This window comes from Microcebus murinus, chromosome 18 (assembly GCF_040939455.1).
Source record: "Microcebus murinus isolate Inina chromosome 18, M.murinus_Inina_mat1.0, whole genome shotgun sequence".
Taxonomy (NCBI): Eukaryota; Metazoa; Chordata; class Mammalia; order Primates; family Cheirogaleidae; genus Microcebus; species Microcebus murinus.
In genome coordinates this window covers 19,495,368-19,519,080 of record NC_134121.1, presented here as the reverse complement: position 1 = coordinate 19,519,080, position 23,713 = coordinate 19,495,368, and the positions used below count along the sequence as shown (strand labels likewise).

The following is a 23,713-nucleotide window of genomic DNA, read 5'->3' as shown; positions in this document are numbered from 1 at the left end:
CGGGCACAGGCCGTGTCGAATTGCACCTTCATAGCTGTCACCCCACCCAACACCCAGCTTGTGACAAGCCCTCAATAATTCATAAGAGTCTCTAATAGATGCATCAGAGCATCACCCTTCTCCGCCTCCTTGGCTTCTTCCTGCCTTGAGAATAAAATCCAGTCTCTTTAAGTGACCTCCTGGCCCTGCAGGCTGCAGCCCCTCCCCACCTCGCCAGTCATCTCCCGCAGCTGAGCCAGCCCCTTCTCTCTTCTCCTCCTCGCAGTGCCCCTCCTCTCCTGACTCGCCCCTGCTCACCCTCCAGGCTTTGGCCTAAACCCCAGAGAGGCCTGTCCAGAACCACATCCCCAGTGTTGTTCACTCCTGGCACCCCACTCTCTGTGGAGTCCCCACTGCCACTTGAAATTATACAGGTCTGAGTGCAGCCACTTGTTTGTTCTGCACACCAATCAATGTTTACTGAATGTGTAGGTTGTGTCGAAGAGGAGATTAAGCATCCACAAGTAGTCCCATCCCCCTGTGCTGACCTTGTTGAAGTGAGCCACTGACAGCAGAGAAGATGAAGAAAGAGGTCAGGTGTGGGTGGTTACAGTGGCCATCTGGAGGCCAAAAGGACACAGCTTTGCCAAGGGAACCAGGGAGGCATACGGTGGCCAACACCTGGTGGACATCGTGCAAAGTCCGAAAGTGCCCGCCCCGAGCTTCCCGGCCCCAGCCTTTCATCTCTCCGCCCATCCAGTGGGCAAGGCAAGGCAGACCGAGGGGCAACAGAGCAACCGGCTGTTCCTTTCCTTCTCCCACCTCACCAGGCTGGAACCCAACACTGTGTCTGGCCAGAGTCTGGCTGGAATCTTGAGAAAGAGTCCTGAGAAGCTTTCCACAGGTTCAGGCGAATTTTCTTTAGACAACAAACTACAGCATCAGTCCCAAAAGCAACAGAGTGCTCACAAATCTGCATCTCAATCAGCTGTAGACTGCTCAGCTTTTCACAAGTCTAATTCAATAAATTCAATAAATGGCATAACTGCTTCTCCGCAATTCAGCCATCCACCAAGTTTGAAAATGTTTGTAGGCCTAAGCAGAAACCTTGACCCTGACTTTGCCAGGCACTCCCGGACAGGGGGAGTGGAGATTTCTGGCCCCGAAAGTCAACAGGTTATGTGTCCTCCAAGAAGCAAGGAGCAAGAAGGTCAGAGAGATAAAATGTGTGGAACCAGCTGGCCTTTCTGTGAGGACGCTGGGTCAGCGGGTTTCCCAGATGATTGGAAAAGCCAAAATCAGAGGCAGGAGCAAAGGCACAGGATAAGAAGTTGATGTTCAACTCATAATCCTGACCCCTCACCTTCACTTTGGTGACCTGTCAAGTCTCCCAAGGGCTTAAACACCAACTCAGCACCACGTTGGCACAATCTCTGGGACTCCTCCCACTTAAGCAAAGGAAGAAGCCAAGGTTGAGGCAAGAATAAAGTGACTAGCCCCAATGCTACTGAATACCATAAAATAAATTAAATCAGTGGACAATCTGGGTGGGGTGGGGAGAACCCTAGAATATGAACTTCCTGACACCACAGTGGGTCAAAAAAAAAAAATCTGACCACATAACAGTCCTCTCTGGTCGGGATGAGATACTAACAGCGTTGTCTGAGGATGGTGGTTTTTGTCTGTTTTTCAAACCCTCTGTGCAGCCTGGAGGCACCGGTCAGGGAAGCAAGCAGGAAGGGGCATGATCTAAAAGGGAGGAGATACAAAAGGAGAGAAAAAGCCAAACACCCTAACCTGTTCCTTCCAGAAGAGTCATTAATCTCCTAGCATCTCTTGGGCAAAGCAGAAAGCTTGTTCAGGGAACAAGGTCTGACTCTTCCCATCTCCCAGGATTTCTTGCTGATGTGGGGAAAAGCCTGCCAAGAACCCTTAGGCTATTAGGAAATATTTTCAAGTGGCTAAAGGCTAAAGGTTGGTTATAAATGATATACTTTCTGCCCTCTCCCAGGCGGCTTCTGAATTCCCTCCCTTTCTCTTGCTCTCCAGCTAAGCCTCCCTAGAGACTGGGACACTCAGGAATCTCCTAAGCACATCAGAGAAGACAAACAGGGAGGCTTCTACACAGGGTCACAGACAGCACAAGTTGGTCCAAAGCTTTCTCTTTCTACAGAGTAACAACTCTAGAAAGAAAAGCCATGCTAGTGGTGACTCAGGGAGTCAAACCTGGGCTATCTCTACCTAAAGAGACTAAGCACCAGAGAGAGAGATGATGTGAGTTCAATTATTATGAGGTTACTGCTGGGGCAGGGAGGGAGAGGGCAGAGGGAAACAGTTCCTATCAAGGTTGCCTAAGAAGAAGGGTTGGAGGGTAGAGGCTGGCAGTCGCTTTGGCCCTACTGTTGAGCTAAACCTACTAACCTGCAGCAATCAGGGCCCTCAAAAGGGGAGGGAAGTGGGAAGGGGCGGGCAGATTTCACATAGACAAGCATCTTCTGTCTCAACACCAATGGTATGGCAAAGAGAAGGGAACAGACCTTTCCATAAATGCCCCCTTCTCCCCTACTCCTTCCTTTCCATGGGGTTGAAGGCCGCTGAGATGTTCTGACAGCCCATGGGAGGAAATGGCATTTGGAGAATTATAAAGCAGCAAAAATAGACAAGAAACTGTATCCAGGAAGCCCTTAGGAGACTCTGTCATGGCCTGTCTAAAAAAATGTCTAGATTCTAGATGAATCCTCCTTGGGGTGGAGGCAAAGTCACTTCCTCTGTCTTGCTGCACCCCAGCCTCTGAATCAGGAGTTCCTCTTTCTTAGCATCAGAGAGCAACATGTTTACTGCAAGGCAAGCCACGAAGCTGTGTTCCAGGCACTGGGAGGAGAGGAGTCGGGCAACGTTCCTGGGTGGAAAGAACACCCTGGACTTGGGGTGGGGTTCTGGGTTTATCTCAGGCCCCAGCTGTGTTGTGGTCTTGCGCAAGACGGAAGATCAGTCTGAGCCTCAATCTCTTCATTCACAAAACATGACAATGATGAGGAGCAAATGGGCCTTTTGGTGCCTGGGAGGCGCTGTGCAGTGAGGTGGCATTGCTTGCTGGGTCTTCGCCCCCATCCGGCCCCCTCCCGAAGCCCCGACTCCGGAAACCACCCCCCTACTCAGCCCGAGGCGCCTATCTCACCTGGCTCAGTACACAGGTAGGAGTAAAAGCCCTCCGACTTGAGCATGATGAGCAGCGAGCCCCAGCCCAGGAGGACTGCCGAGAAGAGGAGGTTTTCCACCACCGCCGTGCAGGCCATCCACCAGCGGCGCCGATGGGCAGTGGCCAGGGTGGGCGCCATGGTGCAGCGCGGCGCGGCGGCCCGGCTTCGGCTCTGCAGCCACCTGCGCACAGAGCTCGGCGTCAGCGTCTGGCCCTGCCCAGCTCGCGAGGCCGCCCCTGGCTGCTGCCGCAGGGCGCGGAACCTGTCACCCCTCCGAGGCTCCGGCTGTAGGTGCGCACCGCGAAGGAAGCAAACCCCAGCCCTGCCCGGAACCTGGGCCACCCTCGAACCCGCCGCTGGCTCGCACGGTTGCCCGCCCCCCGTGACGATTGAGCTGCTCTGGCCAGACAGGGAGACTTCTCCCTCAGCTCAATCTGAGGTAAACTGAGGCACGGAAGCAGCAAGGGAGTAACGCATGCTCAGGGATGTGGAACTAGTCCTGGCCGCCAGCAGGACTGACACAGCTTGGAGGCCGTAAGGGGGAGCAGCTTGCGGCCCGGCTACCTGGGCAGGGACATACCTGAGGGCTGCCACTCCCAGGGACCCTGACAGGCGCCCTCCCGCCCGCACTCCAGACCCTTCCCCAGAGCTGGTTCCTTCAACCACGAGATCGGCGCACCGAGCTCCGGCACGGCCCGCCCACGGCCCGCTCATTGGCCTGACGGCACAGGAACTGCGGCGCAATTGGCCACACTTTAGGTCGCTAGGCGCTGCGGCCACGCGAACCCGGCATGGGAGAGGCGAAGCCGGTTCAAACCGGCGGCGCGAGCTGGCCGTGCGACCCCCATGCCAGGCCGTTACCTCGGCAATTAGCCCGTTTCCATGGAAGCAGACCCCGTCCCTCCATCCCCCAGCTCCCGCCTCTATTCGTCATCTCTTCGCAGGCGGCTCCTCATCCGCCCAGTCTCTTTCCTCTTTTATGCACGCATTTTCTCCCTACGCCCCTTCTCGCGCAGCGCCTGCCCCCAGCGCCCTCGGCCCGGCCGATCCCCGGGGTCCAGCTCACCCGGCTCCTACTGGTGTGTATCGGGCCCGCCCGGCGTCTTTTCTGCCCCCTTTTATTCCAGCCCTTTTATTCCGACCCCAAGATGAAAACACTGGCGCCCGCTGATTGGCTGGGTCGGGGCTGGAAACAGGCGCCGACCAATCAGCAGACGCCCGCCCGCCCCGAAGCGAGCAGAAGCCGGTTCCGGCCGGACTCGGAGACAAACAAGAGGGATGGGGGGGCCCGGGGACAGCTGCGGGCTGTGCCGCGGCTCTGCTGCCTTAAGCGGGAAGGCTGGGAACCCCCGGGGACATTGCCCCGTTGCCCCTCCGGAGCCCCACGCCGGAGCCCTGACCCTGGGCTGGTCTCTGGCTTGGCGTTCCGGGCCCTCTGGACCTCCGCGGATGCACGCCGGCCCCGCTAGCGCACCCTCCTCGGCTGTCCTGCGGCCCTCTGCGTAGTCCTAACTTCCCCTCCGCCCTGGGCGCCACGCCCGGATGCTCTGGCCTCGCGTGGGTCGGGTCGTTCTACTCTCGAAGCCCCCGTCGCCTCCTCCCCGCGCAGCCACCCGCTTTGTGTTCTGGTTCTTCCGCGCGCTCGCGCCCTCAGTGCCCCCTCCCAGGCACAGTCTGCCCATCTCCGACCCCGGGTCCGTGTTCCGGCGTGGTGTGCCGCTTGCCTGCTCTCCCGACTCGCCGACCTCGTCCCCTCTGCTAGATGCCATCCGCCCGGTCGCTGGAAGGTGTCCCTTAGAGATCTGCAGGCGGGAGTTTGGGGCTTGTCTGTCCCGTCCTAGGATGGTGTTTCCTCTGGTCCCCCATCCAGACTCCGATCTCTTCATCCCCGTCCCCCCTCTCCTCGGTCCCCTTGGGGACCCCCAACCCGACCGGTCGTCTTAGTGCTCCCTGCCCGGGTTGGCCACCCCACCTACCCGTTCCCCTGAGCCACCCCGACCCCTGCCCACCCTGTTCCCGGACGTTGCTTTCAGGTAAGGGCCCTCTCTGCAGGCTGTCGCCGTGGGCAACGACAAGCTGCGAGCACAAGTGTGGCTTCCGGGAGAGCTCGAGGGTCCCAGAGGGCTCCGGGCTCCCCGGCTCCCGATCTATCAGTCAAGCTGGACCTGCCCCAAGGAACAGCCAGGGCAGGGGGATGAAGCCTGGGCTCTGAATGTTCAGTTGCCCGGGTGTGTCTCCTCCAACCGAGGCACTAGCCCGACTTCGGAAGACCCTTGGTCTCCCCCAGATTCGGCTTGGTCTCCCTGGCACGCGCGGGGAGGGAGCTGGCTTCACACCCCAGGGCTGTGGAAGTCCCAGCAGGCTCCTACTCCACCTCCCCCAGTCCGAGTGCGCCCCCTACCGCTGTGAACCCGCCGCTGGCCACCTGGCGAGGGCACCTTCTCCCAGACAGTACCTGGGAGTAAGCTTGGGGAGTGTCAGCTGGTTACCTATCCAGGACCCCACTCTGCAGAATGCGCACTCACAAGGTTTCCACTGCCACCTGACAAAATCTCCGGTCCTTCCCCACCTCCTCCTTGAGCCATCTGCCTGAGGGCCATCTTCAGGCCTCAAACACGTCTGGAATATCTCTAAAATAAATCCCTTTCTTTCCCCAAACTGTTACATTTTCTCTCAGATACTAACACTATTATTACTTACTGAAGTTAGATACAGAGAACCATCCTTTCAACAGATACTTGCTAGGCACCTTCTGTGATTCTCCCTGTTCTCCACCCCACCCTCACCACACCAATACAGACATGTCTTCTAAATATCTAATCTGTCCATCTCTGTCCCTAGGACTTCAACTACTGTTCATCTAGCCTCCAGTCTCAGCTCCTCAAATCCATCCCCCATCCCAATCTGACCTTGGTAAATCTGACCTCTGCTTTTATTTTTTTTTATTTTTTATTTTTTTTGATCTGCTTTTATTTTATATTTTATTTTATTTTATTTTTTTGAGACAGAGTCTCACTTTGTTGCCCAGGCTAGTGTGAGTGCCGTGACGTCAGCCTAGCTCACAGCAACCTCAAACTCCTGGGCTCAAGCCTCCCAAGTAGCTGGGACTACAGGCATGTGCCACAATGCCCGGCTAATTTTTTCTATATATATTAGTTGGCCAATTAATTTCTTTCTATTTATAGTAGTGATGGGGGTCTTGCTTTGCTCAGGCTGGTTTCAAACTCCTGACCTTGAGCAATCCGCCCGCCTCGGCCTCCCAGAGTGCTAGGATTACAGGCGTGAGCCACTATGCCCGGCCTCTGGAGGCTGTTTGACCTGCCTTAATCCTAGATGCTTCAATCACATGGAATTGCTTGTGGTTCCAGCACCTGCTGGCTCTCAACATAGTCCCTTCTTGGACAGCACCTCCTCTAGGAAGCCTCCCCTAAGCACTCCCCACTGATTGCATTCATTTTATTTTGGTTTTTGGAGACATGGTCTTGCTCTGTTGCCCAGGCTAGAGTACAGTGGCATCATTAATAGCTCACTGCAAACTCCAACTCCTAACTTCTCTCCTTGGCCTCCCGAAGTGTTGGGATTACAGGCATGAGCCACTGTGCCCAGCAGATTGTATTATTTTATAATTATCTGTTCATCTGTTTGTCTCTCCCTCCCACTGACTATGAACTCTCTGGGGGCAGGACTAGTGTCTTATTAACTTTGTATGTATATAACCAGCCCTTAAAATATAGAAATAAGCACAAAGCAGGCACACAATATGAGTTTGTGGAATGAAAACATGAACAAACGAAGAAAACATGAATGAATGAAAAGGGGCGAAATGTACCAGGTTCTAGGACAAAGAATTCATTATTATTTTTTTTTTGGGGGGGGGGGTGTCCTTCCAGTGAGGACCAGAAAACCTGCTAGACAAATTCTAAAAGAGCTGTAACACTGGGACAAAAAATTCAAAGCTAAGAGAATGATGGCAGTGCCAATAATAATTACCTTTTATTGACAGTTAAACATTTACCAGGTGCTTTATGTCCTTTGTGTCATTTAATTCCCACAACAACTCTGGGAGAAGGGCATTCTTATTGTTTTTCAGATGAAAAAACTGAGGCTTTAGGTAACTTTTCCAAGGTCAAAAAACAAGATGTCAGAGCTGGGATTTGAACCCAGGTCTATTTGAATGAAACTGTTTTAATTTTTTTTTCAGTCTTTTTGTCCAGAAAAAAAAAAAGCCCCAACCCCAGCACTGTTGGAAAATCATAAAGAAATAAAACTACTAGAGTACTAGAAGAAAATGTAGAAGATTATTTCACTGATTTTAGGGTAGAGAAGATACTAAGCACAACATGAAACTCAGAAGTCATAAAGAAAAAGGCTGTTTTTTTTTTTTTTTTGAGACAGAGTCTCACTTTGTTCCCCAGGCTAAAGTGAGTGCCGTGGCGTCAGCCTAGCTCACAACAACCTCAAACTCCTGGCTCAAGCAATCCTCCTGCCTCAGCCTCCCTAGTAGCTGGGACTACAGGCATGTGCCACTATGCCCGGCTAATTTTTTCTATATATATTAGTTGGCCAATTAATTTATTTATAGTAGAGATGGGGGTCTCGCTCTTGCTCAGGCTGGTTTCGAACTCCTGACCTCGAGCAATCCGCCAGCCTCGGCCTCCCAAAGAGCTAGGATTACAGGTGTGAGCCACCGCGCCTGGCCAAAAAAGGCTGTTTAAACTAAAATTTTAAACTTCTTTAGAGAAAAAAAGAAAAATTATAAACAGCATTAAAAGACCAGCCACAAATAGGGAAAGAATTAATATTCTTGATATATAAAAGGCACTTATAAATCAATCAGAAAAAGACGAATACCTCCATTGAAAATAGGTAAAACAATAGAATGAGATAATCTATAGGAAAAAATACAAATAGCTATTACCTTAGAATAATCATAGAAATTCAAATTATGAGATATTTTTGAATTTAAAACATTCAACATATATTACTTTATTTTTGTTGTACTGAAATAACGAGATACCATTTCTAACCTACCAAATTGGGTGTGGGGAAATGGATACCACCATAATTTGTGAGAACACATACCCATGCAACTTCTTTGGAGGGCAATTTGGAGTAAGTACAGAAATGTCTATGTCCCTGCCCTATAACTCAACAATTTCACTTCTAGGAATCTATTGGACAGAAAAACTTGCACAAATGAAATATAGACAAATATTGCACAGTGCATCATTCTTTATTGTATCAAAACAATTAGAAACAACCCAACTGTCCATTGGCAGGGGGAGTGATTTAAATAACCTGTGTTATTTCTACAGTATATATTCCCATGTAGTCATTTTTTAGATAAAGAGGTAGCTTTATATTTACTAACATCGAACGAAATCCAGGATATATTGTTAAGTAAAAAAGCAAGGTGTGAAAAAATTTAAAAAAGCAAGGTGTGGAACAGTGTGCTTAATATGCTTTTTTGTTTTTGTTTAAAATATTCGTTTACATGGGGGGAGGGGGGAATGGGCATTTATTGAAACCTTAAAATCTGTACCCTTATAATATGCCAAAATAAAAAAAAATAATAAAAATATTTGTTTACAGGTGTACAGAAAAATATCTGAGAGGAAGCATCTCAACTGTTAATGAGATTCTCTGAGCACTGGGATAGAAGGGAAGCCTTTTTTTTCTGACTAGGTAATATAATATGTGAACAAAGAATTCAAACAAGAACAAAAGGCATTCAGTGAAAAGTCAGTCCTGCCTCTCCTTGCCTCCTGGACTGCCTCAGGAGAGAAGGGAAATCTAGGTTTTCCTTTATACATGTCAGTAATGTTAGTAGTTTTTATTTTTAACAAAGAATATTGCTTTTTATCATTTTTTCTTTTTATTCAGAGATGGGGGTCTCACTCTGTCACCCAGCTGGAGTACTGTGGTGCAATCATAGGTCACTGCAGCCTCGAACTCCTGGGCTCAAGGGATCCTCCCACCTCAGCCTCCTCCCCCCCCCCACCCAGTAGCTGAGACTACAGGCGCCAGCCACTACCTCTGGCTCTTTTTATAATTTTTTATAAAATTCAGTGAGAAAAGTAAAAAAGAATGTTCACCATAGTAAATTTGCAAATTATACAAAAGTTTAAGAAGAAAATAAGTATCACCCACAATCTCATCTTCCAGAGAAAATTGCTGTTTGATGACTTTCCCTTCAATCTTTTTTTTTTTTTTTAGACAGAGTCTTGCTTTGTTGCACAGGCTAGAGTGAGTAGTGCCATGGCGTCAGCCTAGCTCACAGCAACCTCAAACTCCTGGGCTCAAGCAATCTTTCTGCCTCAGCCTCCCGAGTAGCTGGGACTACAGGCATGCGCCACCACGCCCGGCTAATTATATATATATATATTAGTTGGCCAATTAATTTCTTTCTATTTATAGTAGAGACGGGGTCTTGCTCTTGCTCAGGCTGGTTTCGAACTCCTGACCTCGAGCAATCCGCCCGCCTCGGCCTCCCAGAGTGCTAGGATTACAGGCTTGAGCCACCGCGCCCGGCCAATCTTTCTTTTATGTACACACATCTATTTATTTATTTATTTTTTTAGACTGAGTCTCACCCTGTCACCCATGCCATGGCATTGGCTTAGCTCACAGCAACCTCAAACTCCTGGGCTCAAGCGATCCTCCTGCCTCAGCCTTCTGAGTAGCTGGGACTACAGATGCGTACCACCATGCCCAGCTAATTTTTTCTATATATGTATATATATATATATATATATTTTTTAGTAGAGATGAGGTCTCATTCTTGCTCAGGCTGGTCTTGAACTCCTGAGCTCGAGCAATCCTCCCACCTCAGCCTCCCAGAGTATTAGGATTACAGGCATAAGCCACCATGCCCAGTCCACACATCCTTTAGAAAAAAAAAAGTTCACTAGACAATCACAAAATATACACAAAAGGGAGAATTCTAAACATGTATCCTGAGGCAAAATAAAAAAAAAATAGTTTATAAAAAGAAAAAAATGGAACTGTTCTGTATACCCTAACTTGTAACTTATTAATGCTTTTTACACACCTAACAGCATAGCACGAGCATTCTCTCCTATTAAATATTCTTGCACAACATGATCTTTAGGGGTTGTGTAATAATATATCATAAGAAATATTTGTTTAACCAATCTTTTATCATCCAACATTTAGGTTGTTTCCCAAAATGTTTTGCAAATGAAATAAAGAAAGAATAGCTCTTTGGGGCTAACAGAGTCCAGGACAACAGAGGAAAAGTCCCTGCAGCCAACTCTTCCCCCTTCCTGACCCCGTCCTGCGGGGTCTCTGCCCAGGCCTTCCAGACCCACTCCTGGAATACCGCCAGGGCCCACAGCCAACTGGCCTCCCACCCTTGCCTTTTCCCTGTGGAAGGGCAGAGGCTCTGGTGTGTCTCTTCTGGCCCTGGGATCATTTTCCAGCACAAAGCGCAATCTGATCCATCGGCAGTTCCCCCGGCCCCATCCATAGTCCTCCCACTCCCCCAAGTTCAAGGTCCTCAGGGCTCTGGTGGCCCAGAGATGGGTACAACATTCTCATACTGGGGCTCCTCCTGCCCTTCCTCTTCAGCCTGCTTCTGGGGATCCTGTTCTGGGAGGCCACCCCCAGACACCAGCTCCTGGGCCCTCCCTGAGCTCTCAATGCCAGTCCCCAGCCCCCTGGCCGCTTCCTCTGGTCTGACTCCTGTCGACTCCATGGCCCCAGTGAGTTCAGCACTTGGGGCTGAGTGGAGGCTCTGGCTGGGAGAACCAGAGGCCAGCCCAGGGCTGCCCTTGTTCCGACTCAGGGCCCGGCGTGGAGGCTTAGGGATGGCACTCTTGACCTTGGGCTCCGCCTGGCCTTTCTGGAAGCTACCAAAACGGCGGAGGACGGACCGGACAGGGCCTTCAGATCCCCGGGGTGTCCCTGCCAGCATGTAGATCGTGGTCACAGAGCCCGGGTTCTCCTGAACGCTGCCCTCGATGGCTTCCACACGCTCAGCCACTGTCCGGCCACCGAGCGGAACACACCGGCGGCCGGTGGCTGAATCCCTGGGGCTGGCAGCAGCAGGGGGGGCCTCGTCCGTTTCTGCTTGCTCTGGGCCCATGGACTCTTCGGCCTCCTGGCCCTCAGGACCTGTCTGGGCTCCCCGGGAAAGCCTCTTGGGCTTTCGGAGTGGGCTGGAGAGCTCCCCTGAGCTTCGGCGACTCTGCGGTGCAAATTTGGTGCCTTCCGCAAAGGAGACTGACGGCCGCTTGGCCCGGGCTAGGCTGGAGGTGCGGGGGATGGCGAATGGTGTGGAGGTGTCCTCGGGGGGAGGGAAGGGGCCTCCAGTCAGGCTGGCCTCTGATGACGCTGCTTGGGCCTCAGGGACCATCCCTGGCAGAGGAGATGGAAGAGCCTGGCTGGAGCTGGGCTGCCCCTCCCCCCAATTCATCCCACCCACAGCTCATAATCTTCCGGGAGGCCTTAAAATTGGGGCAAAGAGCAGAGTTGAATGCAGAGAGGTGGGGAAGGGCGATTCAGGTGGACACTACCTCTCCTACACGCTTCTCCCCACCCTCCCCACCTTGCACTCCTGCCGCACTCTAACCAAGCTAAAACCCTTCCGGTGTCACAGAGCCAGGTCCCTCTCACCCGTGGGCCTCTGTGTAGTGTATGCTGTTCCCTCTTCCTGAAACACCATTGCCGCTTCTCCCCAACTCGCACTTGGCTAACTCCTACTGCCTCTGCCAGACTCGGCTCCGAGGCCACTAACACAGAATCTGCCCTGCCCAGGCTGGATTATGAGCCCCCGCACGTACAAGCCCCATCAAAGCACGCATCGCATCCCTCTGTCCTGTAACTGTCCGAGAACTTGTCTGATCACAGCCCCCCATTCTGTCAGCCTGGGGAGCACAGGAGTCGCTCTTGTTCTTTGCTGCGTCTCCAGAGCCAGGAACAGCGAGCGGTGGCACAGAACGGGCACTCGGCCAACGTTTGCCGAAGGAGGACTAAAGGAGAGGCATGGCGGGCAGGGACGCTCAGGGGCGGAGTGGGCTGCTGGGGCTACCTTCTTGGGGTGGCACGCAGTAGGCAGGACCCTCGTCCTCCTCTCCAGACTCGGGATCCGAAGAGAAGGAGTCGTCAGAGGCCCAGCCAGCAGAGGGCGGCTCGATGAAGCTGTGGTTGAAGGGGATCTCCGGGTCGTGGTGCGAGACTGTAGGGGCTCCGGGTCAGGCGCACAGACTGATGGGAAGCCTGGTCCCATCCCAGCCCCCGACCTCCAGCACCCACCTACCTGTCACCCAGGGTAGCTTGTGGGTGCTGAGGGAGCCACAGGGCAGTGCAGAGCCCAAGCTGGCCAGTGTCCCGCAGACCTGCAGCTTCATCCTGGACACGGCAGTTCCATCTCTCACCGGCCTGGGAGGGTAGGATAGGGACAGCGGTCTCTGCACAAGACCCAGGGTCACCTGTGTCACCTTGCCATCTATTTCAATGGCCTCAGAATACAATCTAAACCATTGAGCCCAAGACTCAGGCCTGCCACAGAAGGCAGTGTGGCTCTAGAGTCAGACAGACCTGGGTAACAACTGTGGCTCAGACTTCCCCTCCCCGGGCCTCAGTTTCCTCTTCTGTAAAATGGGAACAACAACCCCATCTATCAGAGCTTTTTGCAGGAAGCAACACAGTGCCAGGCACCTGGTGGGAGTTCCCCAAAATTCAGCTGTTGTTACCATCCTAGCTGAACCCCAGCTCACCTGTCTCAAGTGGCACCCCCTCCAGGAGGCCTGTCCTTGACTCTATTCTCCTCCATCCCCAAGCTGGAAGTAACTGCTCCACTTGTCACAATTCCTCTGACACACTTTGCACATGTCCTCATGCTCCTGCGAGGGGCTTCTCCCCCACCCCCAGCCTCTATGCCCCGGGGCAGGGGCGACAGCATCTGCTCACCTATGAACGCCCCACAGCCCCGACAAGGACAAGCTCAAGGATTAGCGCGTGAACTAATGAGACAGCACTGGACAAAGAGTCCAGAAAGCTGGGTGGGGGTTCTGTGCGTGCCAGTGCCTAACTGGGTCATCCTGGGCCTCAGTGTCCTCTGCGGATTGAGGACGATAATCCTCCCGCCCCCACATGCCCTGTTCCAAACCCCCATGCTGTTGTGAGTCTCAAAGGAGCCGGGAGATGTGAAGAGGCTCTGTAAAGCCACAAAGCTCTGTGTGAGCAACGTTCCCCTGCGGCCCCCTCCGTCTCTCAGAAAGCCACGTTCCCTGCTAAACCACTGTGCAGACTTTTATGTCACTCTCCTTTCTGGGGCGTTTGAGGCCTGCTCTCTTTCCCTCCCTGCCCAGAGCTGGGCTGCCTCTTCCGTGTTCCCCCTTGGTCCCCGCTGGTCTGTTCTCAGCCTCCTGCTGCAGGGTGGGGTTTCCAGCCTGGTGCCCGGTGGCCCCTACTTGTGCAACTCAGAAACTTCCCCGTCCAAGGCTTCCGAGGAAGGCAGGTGGCTGACCTGGCGTCTCCACGCCACAGCCCCTGCCAAATTACCCCCATTACCTCTGACCTTGTGTGCGTGTGACAAGGCCAGCCCTTCCCCACCCCTGAAAGGAAACCAGATGCCAGCTCGTCCCACCCCTGAGCTGTGGGGTAGGGAAGGGACAGGCCAGTGTTCACCTGTCCTTGAGGTCCGAGCGGGCGGCCCAGCAGCAGCAGGCGCAGCAGGCGAGGCCCAGGAGCAGCAGCAGCAGAGGCACGAGAATGCCCGCGATGAGGGCGGCATCCTGGCTGTGATGGCCTGCGGGGAGCAGGACGTGGTCAGACATTCAAGGCCTTGCCATCTCCCACGCATTATGTCTCACCTTTAGTTGTGAGCTGCCTCCTTCCCAGAATCCTCTACCTGGGGGTCCCTCCCCACCTTCAGGAAGCCTGTCTGCCGGTGTGTCTCCTCCTCAAGGTCCTTGGCCCATTCCAGAAGCCCATTCCATTTCCAGGAAATCACCGATTTTCATGCCATGCTAGTGTCCAGCCCTGCCTGCTCATTTCCTGGTTTCTTAGGGGGCAGGGGCCCTGTTACCTCTTCAGGGGACCCCAAAGCATTCACACAAGAGTTCAGGCATGGTGAACATCGCTAAAGTGGGCCCAGGTTCCCTGGCAAGTGATGGATCCCTGGAGCCCATCTAACAGGCCAGAACAGGGGTGGGGACCCTGTGACCCTAAGGCCACATGTGGCCTTCTAGGTCCTTAAGTGCAGCCTTTTGACTGAATCCAAAATTTACAGAACCAATCCTTTTATTTTTATTAATACATATTTGTTCATCTTTTATATTTTACTTTTAAAATGAACATATTCAAAATACCAAAGAATAAAATAAGTCGCAACAAAATAATCCTCCCAGATTGACCAGCACAATTAGAACATTAGAAAACCATAAGGGCTAAATTGATGGCTGCTATGTTCATGATTTAGTTCTAACTTCCCCTGCCTGACTGGTGCTACTACCACACCAGGCTGGTTGGTGAGAGTTTATGGCAGTCAAGTACACCAGTCTGTTATCAGCTTCTGACAACAGTGTACTCTGTTTCTGTTTGAAGTGGAATTTTTTTTTTTTTTTTTTTTTTTTTTTTTTTGAGACAGAGTCTCACTTTGTTGTCCAGGCTAGAGTGAGTGCCGTGGCGTCAGCCTAGCTCACAGCAACCTCAAACTCCTGGGCTCAAGCGATCCTCCTGCCTCAGCCTCCCGAGTAGCTGGGACTACAGGCATGCGCCACCATGCCCGGCTAATTTTTTATATATATATCAGTTGGCCAATTAATTTCTTTCTATTTATAGTAGAGACGGGGTCTCGCTCTTGCTCAGGCTGGTTTTGAACTCCTGACCTTGAGCAATCCGCCCGCCTCGGCCTCCCAAGAGCTAGGATTACAGGCGTGAGCCACAGCGCCCGGCCTGAAGTGGAATTTGTGAATAGTTGCATAGCTCAACAGTATCTTTTAATTCTGTCTGCTTCACTGCCCACCATGTCAAAGAAGACCAAGAGAACAGTGAAGGAAGAAAACAGATTTTTTTAATGAGGGTTGGGAATTGCAATATTATTTCTGCTAAAGATAAGATGATTTGCTTGCTTTGTGATACTGCAATATCAACATTAAAGAAATTCTATGCTCATAAGCATTATAACACTCATAAGGATCACAAATATTTTATTAGGAGAGGCGTGAAAGGTTGTATAACAGAAATTAAAAGATGAAAAGCAGAGATAATTCTTTCAAGCACCAATAAGACCTGGAAATAATGCCACTTAAGCAACTTATAAAGTAGCTTATATACTCTGGAAAAAAGGGAAACCATTCAGTGATGTAGAAATTGTGAAAGAATGCATTGTCAAAGTTGTAGGATGCTTTAGACCCTGATAATGTTTCAAAGTACAAACAACTGCCTCTTTCAAGGAGACCCATAACTGATCAGCAGCAGGAATTAGCCTTCAACTTAACAGAACAACTTCATGCAGTACTTCAAAAGGAAAATATGTATTATTCAATCACTTTGGATGAATCAACTGATACTACTGACTCAGTGCAGGCTTTATACTTCATTCTGATCATAACAGAAGATTTTCTTTGCTACAAAGAGTTACTCATTTGGGGCACTTCTGTGAACAGAACAGGAGGAATAGATATCTTCAACAATTATCAAGATAAATGTCATGAAGTTGGCCTGAATTTGGTAAATTTAGTGAGTGTATGTATAGACAGCGCACCTTCCATGACAGGAAAACATGAAGGGTTTATTGTACAGATTTTTTTTTTTTTTTTTTTTTTTTTTTTGAGACAGAGTCTCGCTTTGTTGCCCAGGCTAGAGTGAGTGCCGTGGTGTCAGCCTAGCTCACAGCAACCTCAAACTCCTGGGCTCCAGTGATCCTTCTGCCTCAGCCTCCCGGGTAGCTGGGACTACAGGCATGCACCACCATGCCCGGCTAATTTTTTTTTATATATATATCAGTTGGCCAATTAATTTCTTTCTATTTATAGTAGAGACGCGGTCTCGCTCTTGCTCAGGCTGGCTTTGAACTCCTGACCTTGAGCAATCCGCCCACCTCGGCCTCCCAAGAGCTAGGATTACAGGCGTGAGCCACAGCGCCCGGCCTATTGTACAGATTTTTAAAAAGTATTAACACATCCAGATGTTCTCATTTCTTTTCACTGTATTTTGCATCAGCACAATCTCTGTGCTAAAGCTACCATTTTAAGTGATACTTTGCAACAAATTATAAGTATTGTTAACATATCTGTGCAAATGCAACACAGTATTGTCAGTTTCAGAAGGATGAGGTATTCGGTCTAGATTTGCTGCATCATTCTATCATTCTAAAGTGTGTTGGCTATTGCAGGGACAGGTGTTAGCCAAAATTTTATCTCTGTGTAAACAGACAGTTAAATTTTGTGAAGAACAGAATCAGCAATGGGAATTATTGAAAGAAGATTTCTATAGGAATAGAGCATTGCTGTGTGATATGTCAAATCAAAATGACTTGATTTCCTCTTGTTGCTTCTTACCTAAAAAAAAAAAAAAAAAAAAAAATGAAAAAAAAAATGACTTGATTACTTATTTGCAAGGCAAAACTAAGTCTATATACATGTGGCAAAAAAATCCAAGCATTTTTTAAAAAGCTATCTTTTTTTTCAAAACACTTCTTCAGGCCGGGCGCTGTGGCTCACGCCTGTAATCCTAGCTCTTGGGAGGCCGAGGCAGTCGGATTGCTCAAGGTCAGGAGTTCAAAACCAGCCTGAGCAAGAGCGAGACCCCGTCTCTACTATAAACAGAAAGAAATTAATTGGCCAACTGATATATATATAAAAAAAAAAATTAGCCGGGCATAGTGGCGCATGCCTGTAGTCCCAGCTACTTGGGAGGCTGAGGCAGAAGGATCACTCGAGCCCAGGAGTTTGAGGTTGCTGTGAGCTAGGCTGACGCCACGGCACTCACTCTAGCCTGGACAACAAGCGAGACTCTGTCTCAAAAAAAAAAACACTTCTTCAAAAGGAAATTTTAGATGAACATTCTCCCTAGTTAGCAAAGGTCATTGATGAGCAGGATGATATATGCGAGTCATTTGAAGAACACACAGGCGTCACAGACCTATTCATTGGAGAATATGAAGGAAAGTTCCCTGACTTTGAGAACCATGACATCACACTCAAATTAGCATTTCAGCCTCACCTAGTTGATATCACCGAGGCACCTAAAGAACTACAGATGGAATTGATTGAGCTTTCATAAATGACATTTTAAAGTCATTGTTTGGTGCTAAGAAACATCCAATTGAAAAATGGAATAATGCAGAATACCCGCACCTTCGGCAACATGCCCAAAATATGCTTTTTTGCTTTTCAACCACTTATTGCTGCGAATCTACGTGCTTCTACCTAACCCAAATCAAGATGCCCTTAAGGTCACAAAATACTAATAACCCATCCAGAGGATCAACTAAAACTTCGGACCTCTATGCTACAACCAAATATTCAAGTGCTTTCCAGCAAAGAGCAGATACAACGTGGCCAGGCGTGGTGGCTCACGCCTGTAATCCTAGCACTCTGGGAGGCCGAGGTGGGCGGATTGCTCGAGTCAGGAGTTCGAAACCAGCCTGAGTGAGACCCCCGTCTCTACCAAAAATAGAAAGAAATTAATTGACCAACTAAAAATATATATACAAAAAATTAGCTGGGTATGGTGGCACATGCCTGTAGTCCCAGCTACTCGGGAGGCTGAGGCAGTAGAATTGCTTGAGCCCAGGAGATTGAGGTTGCTGTGAGCTAGGCTGACGCCATGGCACTCACTCTAGCCTGGGCAACAAAGTGAGACTCTGTCTCACAAAAAAGAAAAAAAAAAAAAAAGCAGATACAACAAAGTCATCAAAAGGTTAACTTTAAAATTAACAAATAATTGTTTTCATTTTTGGAAATTATTAAGTACGTACTTGTTAGATTTTTTTCTAAAAATAATGTACACTTTTAAGTATATCTAATTGAAGTTTCTTGAATACAGCCTTTTGATTACAGCTAAATTAATTCGGCCTTCCAACATGAAAAGGTTCCCCACCCCTGGGCCAGACTTTCCCTGGTTACCACACCCCGCACCCTCCCTCCACCTTACCTAGCTGGCAGGCCCCGGAGACAGGGTGGCAGGATGCTTCTGGGCATTCACAGGGCACTGAGCAGTTGTTTCCATAGAAGCCAGATGGGCAGGAAATGTTGCAGCTACATAACAAGGAGAGTGAGAAGGCTGGGTGAGAAGGGATGGAGGGAGGCAGGCAGGGGAGAGGGGAAGGGAGATTTCTGGGCACAGTCCACCAGGTAGACTTCCTGGATGATGCCTGAGTGGGCCCCTTGGGCTTCTGAGCCACATTCTAAGTACCCCTGGCAGTGTTTGGGAGAATCCCTCAGCCCCAAAGCCCACCTTCCAGGGACAACACCCACAAGCTGCCCAGCTGTTCCCTGGCCAGTGTGCAACCTGGGGGCAGGGTATACCTGCAACGGTCCTCATCCCTCGCCACTCAGCACTAATGGAAACAAGCCAGAGGCCAAGGGCATCCAGAGAGATGCCCTCAGGGTCTGGAGGTCTGAGCCAGGCCTGGCGCTGCCCCTAACTCTCTGGGCCTCGGTCCTCTCCTCTGTGAAATGAAGTCTCTTCCATTTAACAGGACGTGCTGTCCTCGAGGTGGAAAACCCAACTGGAGACACTGATTGTTCTACACTGAAGACCTTAGGGAAATGACAATGGGGTTTGGAGCCCTGCCCCCAGAGAAGCTCTCCACCTAGTCAGGGAGCCACTCCTTTTAGATTAAGCATCATCTGACTTTCCTTTGGAACACCCCACACCAGGAAGAATAACTTCTTGGTTATGAGGATGCTGAGTTGTATCTGGGAGGTGGAGAGGCCCAGGAAGGGAAGTTGAGGAAGCAGATAGCCCCCCAGGGCCCCAGTCCCTACCTGGACCCCCAGTAGCCGGCACTGCAGACACAGTCCCCTGTCACAGCGTCACAGGCCCCCTGAACACAGGTGGGGCAGGGAGAGCCACAGCCCTCTCCAAAGGTGCCAGTGGGGCAGGGGTCTTCACACCTGGGGTGAGACAAGGCTCAGGGAGTGGGGAGGCAGGGCTGGCCTGGCCCCACAGTGGGGAACCTGCCCATCTTCCCCCCACTTTTGGACTCAGGGACCCAACTGGGCACTCCTCGGCAGTGAAGCTCAGGTGAAAACACAGCCTTGAACCTAGGGCCAAACCCAGTAGGTGACAGGTTACGGATTCCCGGGTGGAAGAGGGCAGGAGGCCTGAGTGGTGGGGAGCCAGAAGAGAATCCTGCTCAGGGCCCCTCAGCACCCACCGCTCTCCTGCAGCCTTCGCCAGGAGGAGCCCCAGAGGGCTGTGTGTTGGGGGAGGGGCGGCCCACTCAAGGTAAGGATCCTGAGGGAAGGTGCACCCCACCCTGGGCAGGGTGGCCCCTCACCTGGGCCCCAGCCAGCCAGGGTCACAGCGCTGACAGTGCCCAGTGTCTGGCTGACAGGCCTCCCCAAGCCAGCAGCGGGGGCACTGCTGCCTGCAGCTCTCTCCAAAGGTGCCAGGTGGGCAGGGCTGGTGGCACTGGGTCCCGTTCCAGCCTGGCTCGCAGGACGCACAGCGGCCCGTGTCTGGAGAACACGGCTCATTCTGCTTGCAGTGGCCACAGCTGGGAAGAGAAGGTGTTCATGGGGGCACTGGGGGTGGGTGGATAGAGCACCTGCCCCCTCCCACCCACACACTGGCCACTCAGGTCTTTAGGGGCCCTGGACAGTGTTCAGGTCCCAGCTGGGTCACTCAGGCAGGTTTAGGCCTCAGTTTCCCCATGTAGTACAATGAAGAGGCAGGAGAGATGATCTCTGAGGGCTCTCATAGGACTCCATCCCTCTCCTGGTCTAAGCCCCTGTTCTGTGACCCATCCTTCCCTGGGTCCCAGGGTGACAGAGCTAGCAGCCCAGCCAGGGCAGCCAAGACACCACAGCCTCTATTCCCCTTCTGCCCAGCCTTCCCCTCCCCCCCACACCAGCCACCCCCAGGTTTCCCATGAACAGGACTTAGCAGTTTGGCCATAATATGAAAATGCATAAAATACAATATAAACTCTTTTCACCAACATAATTTCAAATTTAGCTTATCTTTTTTCCTGCCCACTCCAGCTTTCTCTTGAAGTTAACCTTATTTTTTTTTTTTTTTTGAGACAGCGTCTCGCTTTGTTGCCCAGGCTAGAGTGAGTGCCATGGTGTCAGCCTAGCTCACAGCAACCTCAAACTCCTGGGCTCAAGCAATCCTGCTGCCTCAGCCTCCCGAGTAGCTGGGACTACAGGCATGTGCCACCATGCCCGGCTAATTCTTTCTATATATATTAGTTGGCCAATTAATTTCTTTCTATTTATAGTAAGAGACGGGGTCTCGCTCTTGCTCAGGCTGGTTTCGAACTCCTGAGCAATCTGCCCGCCTCGGCCTCCCAAAGTGCTAGGATTACAGGCGTGAGCCACCGAGCCCGAGCCTGCGAAGTTAACCTTATCTTAATTTCCCATTGATGCTCTACAGTTTCAGGCACTGCTCTCCAGACACTTAACTACCTGGAATCATCTATGTGAGCCAGATGCAGGAGTAGGGTGGAGAAGGGGGGCTTATAAAATCAATTTAGTTGATCCAGATCAGCATTTTTTAAAAAAGAAAGAAAGAAAATATTACAGTGTATGTATATGTATATATAGCAAAGGTAAGTATGTTAAGTATGTGTCGTCTGGTTACATTTTTATTTCAGCTACATTATATAAAACGAATATGTGTTACATGTGTTAGGTGGGATGTAATGTCTCACTGTGAGGGGAGCCAGGCAAAGTTTGAAAGCCACTGAGTCTTAAAGGGACCTGCCATCCCTTGGCCACCTGACATTCTTTATTTCAGGATGGCTTGCTAGTACCCACTAGTACTTTTCGCTTAATTGGATAAAAGGGAAGGGCAGGGCGGGTCCAGGGGCAACAAAGGTTGTTTTGTTTTGTTTTTTAATTTTTTAAATTTTTATGGGTCACGAAGGTTTTGTTCTTTCCTGCCTCACCCCTGCCTTGCATATGTCTTGGAGAGCACCGCAGACCCCTACCCCTCCTCCCGCGCTTCCCACCGCGTGCCCACCTCTGCCCGCCGCCCCGCTTCCCCCGCTCCTCCCCGCCGCCCGCGCCGGTCCCGCCCTTCCCGGGCGCGCGGCCCGCGGGCGCCGCTCACCGGTCCCGGCACTGCGGCCCGTAGCTGCCGGCGGCGCAGGGCAGCTCGCAGCGCGCGCCGCGGAAGCCGGCGGGGCAGGCGCACTGGCCGGAGGCGGCGCTGCAGCGGCCGCGCGCGCACTCGCACTGCTGCCGGCACTCGGGGCCCCACCAGCCCGGCCGGCAGGCGCAGCGGCCCGACTCCTGCGCGCACGGCGACCCGTTGCAGGCGCAGCGGAAGCTGCAGCGGCGGCCCCACCAGCCCGGCTCGCACAGGCAGGCGCCCGTCGCGGGGTCGCAGCGCGCCGCCGCCGGGTTGCACTGGCACGGGCGGCGGCACGTGGACGACCACCAGCCCGGCTCGCAGCGGCACGCGCCCGTCGCGGGGTCGCAGCGTCCGTGGGGGCCACAGAGGCAGGCGAACTCGCAGCGGCTGCCCCAGCGGTCGGCTTGGCACTGGCACACGCCCGTGGCCGGCTCGCACTGGCCGTGCGGGTGGCAGGGGCAGCTCTCGCGGCAGTCGGGGCCCCAGTACTGGCCCGGGCAACCTGCGGGGGTGGGGACGGCAAGGGTCAGCGGGTTCAGGGCTGGGCACAGATCCTCGCCCTGTGTCCCCTCCCACAAGGAAGAGGGGCCGACAGACCCTTGGAACATCATCGGGCAGCCTGTCCTCCAGGGCACAGCTCACTTCCTGTCCCAGCCTCTGAACGACAGAAATCCTTAGCAGTGGCCCAGCCTCCCACTTCACATTCCAGAACACACTCGGAGATCCTGAGTGGGAAGGGGGCTTGCCCAGCGTCACACAGAGGTGGGTGGGGCCTCCCGTCCTCCTTCCCTGCTGGAACTGTGCTGGGCTGGACGTGAGCTGGGCTGCCTACAGATCTCAGGCCTGGATGCTGCCACTAGGGTCACAGGAGAAGCCACATTTCCCCCAGTGTTTCCTTCCACGGCAGTGACCCCTGGTGCCCACCCTCTGGCCATCCTGCTCACCACCCCCTTTCCCATCCTCTCTCCTGCCAGAGAGGGCAGCCACCCTGCCAGGGGCCTCCTTCCACCCACCGCCCCCTATGAGGTGCATGTGGGGGAGACTGGGAATGCACCCATTTGCAATAAACAAGAATCACAGGCACTTCTGAGAAGCTGAAAAGGAAGGTGAAGGGCCCAAGTGGGCAGGGCTTTATGGATGTGAGTAACAACTAGATGACCCAGGGAATCTCCCAGGCTTGTGTCACTTCCTGTTTCCGGGCCTCAATTCCCTCAGTGAAGCTTGGAGGGATCCTGGCCCTGATGTTCTAAGATTACATTTCTACCTGCTTCGCCTCCCCCGCCCCACCCCCGTGGCCACCTCTGCCCGCAACCTCATCCTGCAGCTGGGACTCACGAGAGCTGCACTGCGCCCCGAAGAATCCAGGTTTGCACCGACAGAGGCCTGGTTTCACGCACACCTCATCCTCCCAGCAGGCGTCCGGCCCCTCGCAGACGGCTGAAAAACACCCCACGCAGGTCGGAAGGACTGGGGTGTGCAGGACCAGGAGACACCCCTGCCCCTGTCACTGGCTGTTGGTGCCCTGTCCCCTCAAGAGCCACCCTCTTAGGGCTGGAGGGGTGGTCACAGGATAAACCCCAGCATAGGCCTCAGAAGGGTAGGAAGGAAGGGCTGTCTCCAAGCTATGTCCTCCCTTCTGGACTCACGGATGGTGCATTCTTGATCTTTCTGCCTCCAGCCTGGGCAGCACTGCAGCTCAGCAGAGGGGCTGTGGGGCAGAAAGGAGTCAGTAGAGGGGCAGCCTGGACCCACAGGACGGGTCATTGTCTTTGGCTGAGGTTAGGAGGCTGCCCCAGGCCCACTGGGGAGGCCTAGCCAAGCCCTGGTGTCCCCAACCCCTTCCCTCTCCTTCCCCGGCCTTTCCCCTACCTGCCGTGACTTTCCACCACCCACCACGCTGCCCCCCAGCCTCCTCCCTTCAGCCCCATGACCTCTTCCCCATCACCTCCTTCCCCAAAATGCCTCATGCCCCCCCCATCAGATTCCCATGAGACCCACCTGCTGGCCATGCAGACGTGCTGCCCCTTGGGGTCCAGCTCGGACCCCTGGGCCCCCCGAGAGCACAGCAGCAGCAATGGGAGCAGCAGTCCCAGCCCCATGGCGGCCAGTGCAGTGGGAGGGCTTGGGTTAATCTGGCCCCCACAGCTCCCGACCCCCTCCCTACTTCCTCCCAAGGCTTTTCCTGAGGAAACCAGGCCGGAGGGGCGGGATGCCATGAGGCACCTCCCTGAGAGGGCGGGCGGGTGCTGGGGAGA

General features: G+C 52.4%; 3 protein-coding genes and 1 non-coding gene across 8 annotated transcripts in view; 1 reads left to right on the top strand and 3 right to left on the bottom strand.

Annotated features, from left to right (window-relative positions):
- The window catches only part of SLC43A2 (solute carrier family 43 member 2), a 42,645-nt gene extending 37,932 nt beyond the window's left edge, over positions 1 to 4,713 (bottom strand). The window contains exons 1-2 of one of the 3 annotated variants that reach the window (XM_075994262.1): positions 4,580 to 4,713; positions 3,158 to 3,360 (exon numbers count right to left, since the gene is read on the bottom strand). In XM_075994262.1, coding sequence (XP_075850377.1) covers positions 3,158 to 3,317 — 160 coding nt within the window. In that variant the 5' untranslated portion in view covers positions 3,318 to 3,360; positions 4,580 to 4,713. Of the gene's footprint in view, positions 1 to 3,157; positions 3,361 to 3,759; positions 3,873 to 4,245; positions 4,330 to 4,579 lie in introns of those variants that run through there. The other 2 variants (XM_012740787.3, XM_075994261.1) reach the window with 2 other exon arrangements.
- Positions 1 to 23,713, top strand: part of SERPINF1 (serpin family F member 1) — a 351,983-nt gene that overhangs the window by 215,495 nt on the left and 112,775 nt on the right. The gene's annotated exons all lie outside the window — the stretch shown is intronic.
- Positions 7,054 to 7,118, bottom strand: LOC142862297 (U7 small nuclear RNA). The gene has a single exon (XR_012913364.1). It is a non-coding gene; the product is annotated as a U7 small nuclear RNA (small nuclear RNA).
- SCARF1 (scavenger receptor class F member 1) lies at positions 8,394 to 23,630 on the bottom strand. Its single transcript, XM_075994258.1, has 11 exons — positions 23,457 to 23,630; positions 23,105 to 23,166; positions 22,794 to 22,895; positions 21,435 to 21,960; positions 19,657 to 19,875; positions 19,142 to 19,270; positions 18,306 to 18,409; positions 13,833 to 13,953; positions 12,460 to 12,581; positions 12,232 to 12,378; positions 8,394 to 11,558 (listed from the first exon to the last, which is right to left on the bottom strand). Exons 1-11 carry the CDS (start codon positions 23,555 to 23,557, stop codon positions 10,699 to 10,701), a joined length of 2,493 nt encoding a protein of 830 aa, XP_075850373.1. The 5' UTR covers positions 23,558 to 23,630; the 3' UTR covers positions 8,394 to 10,698.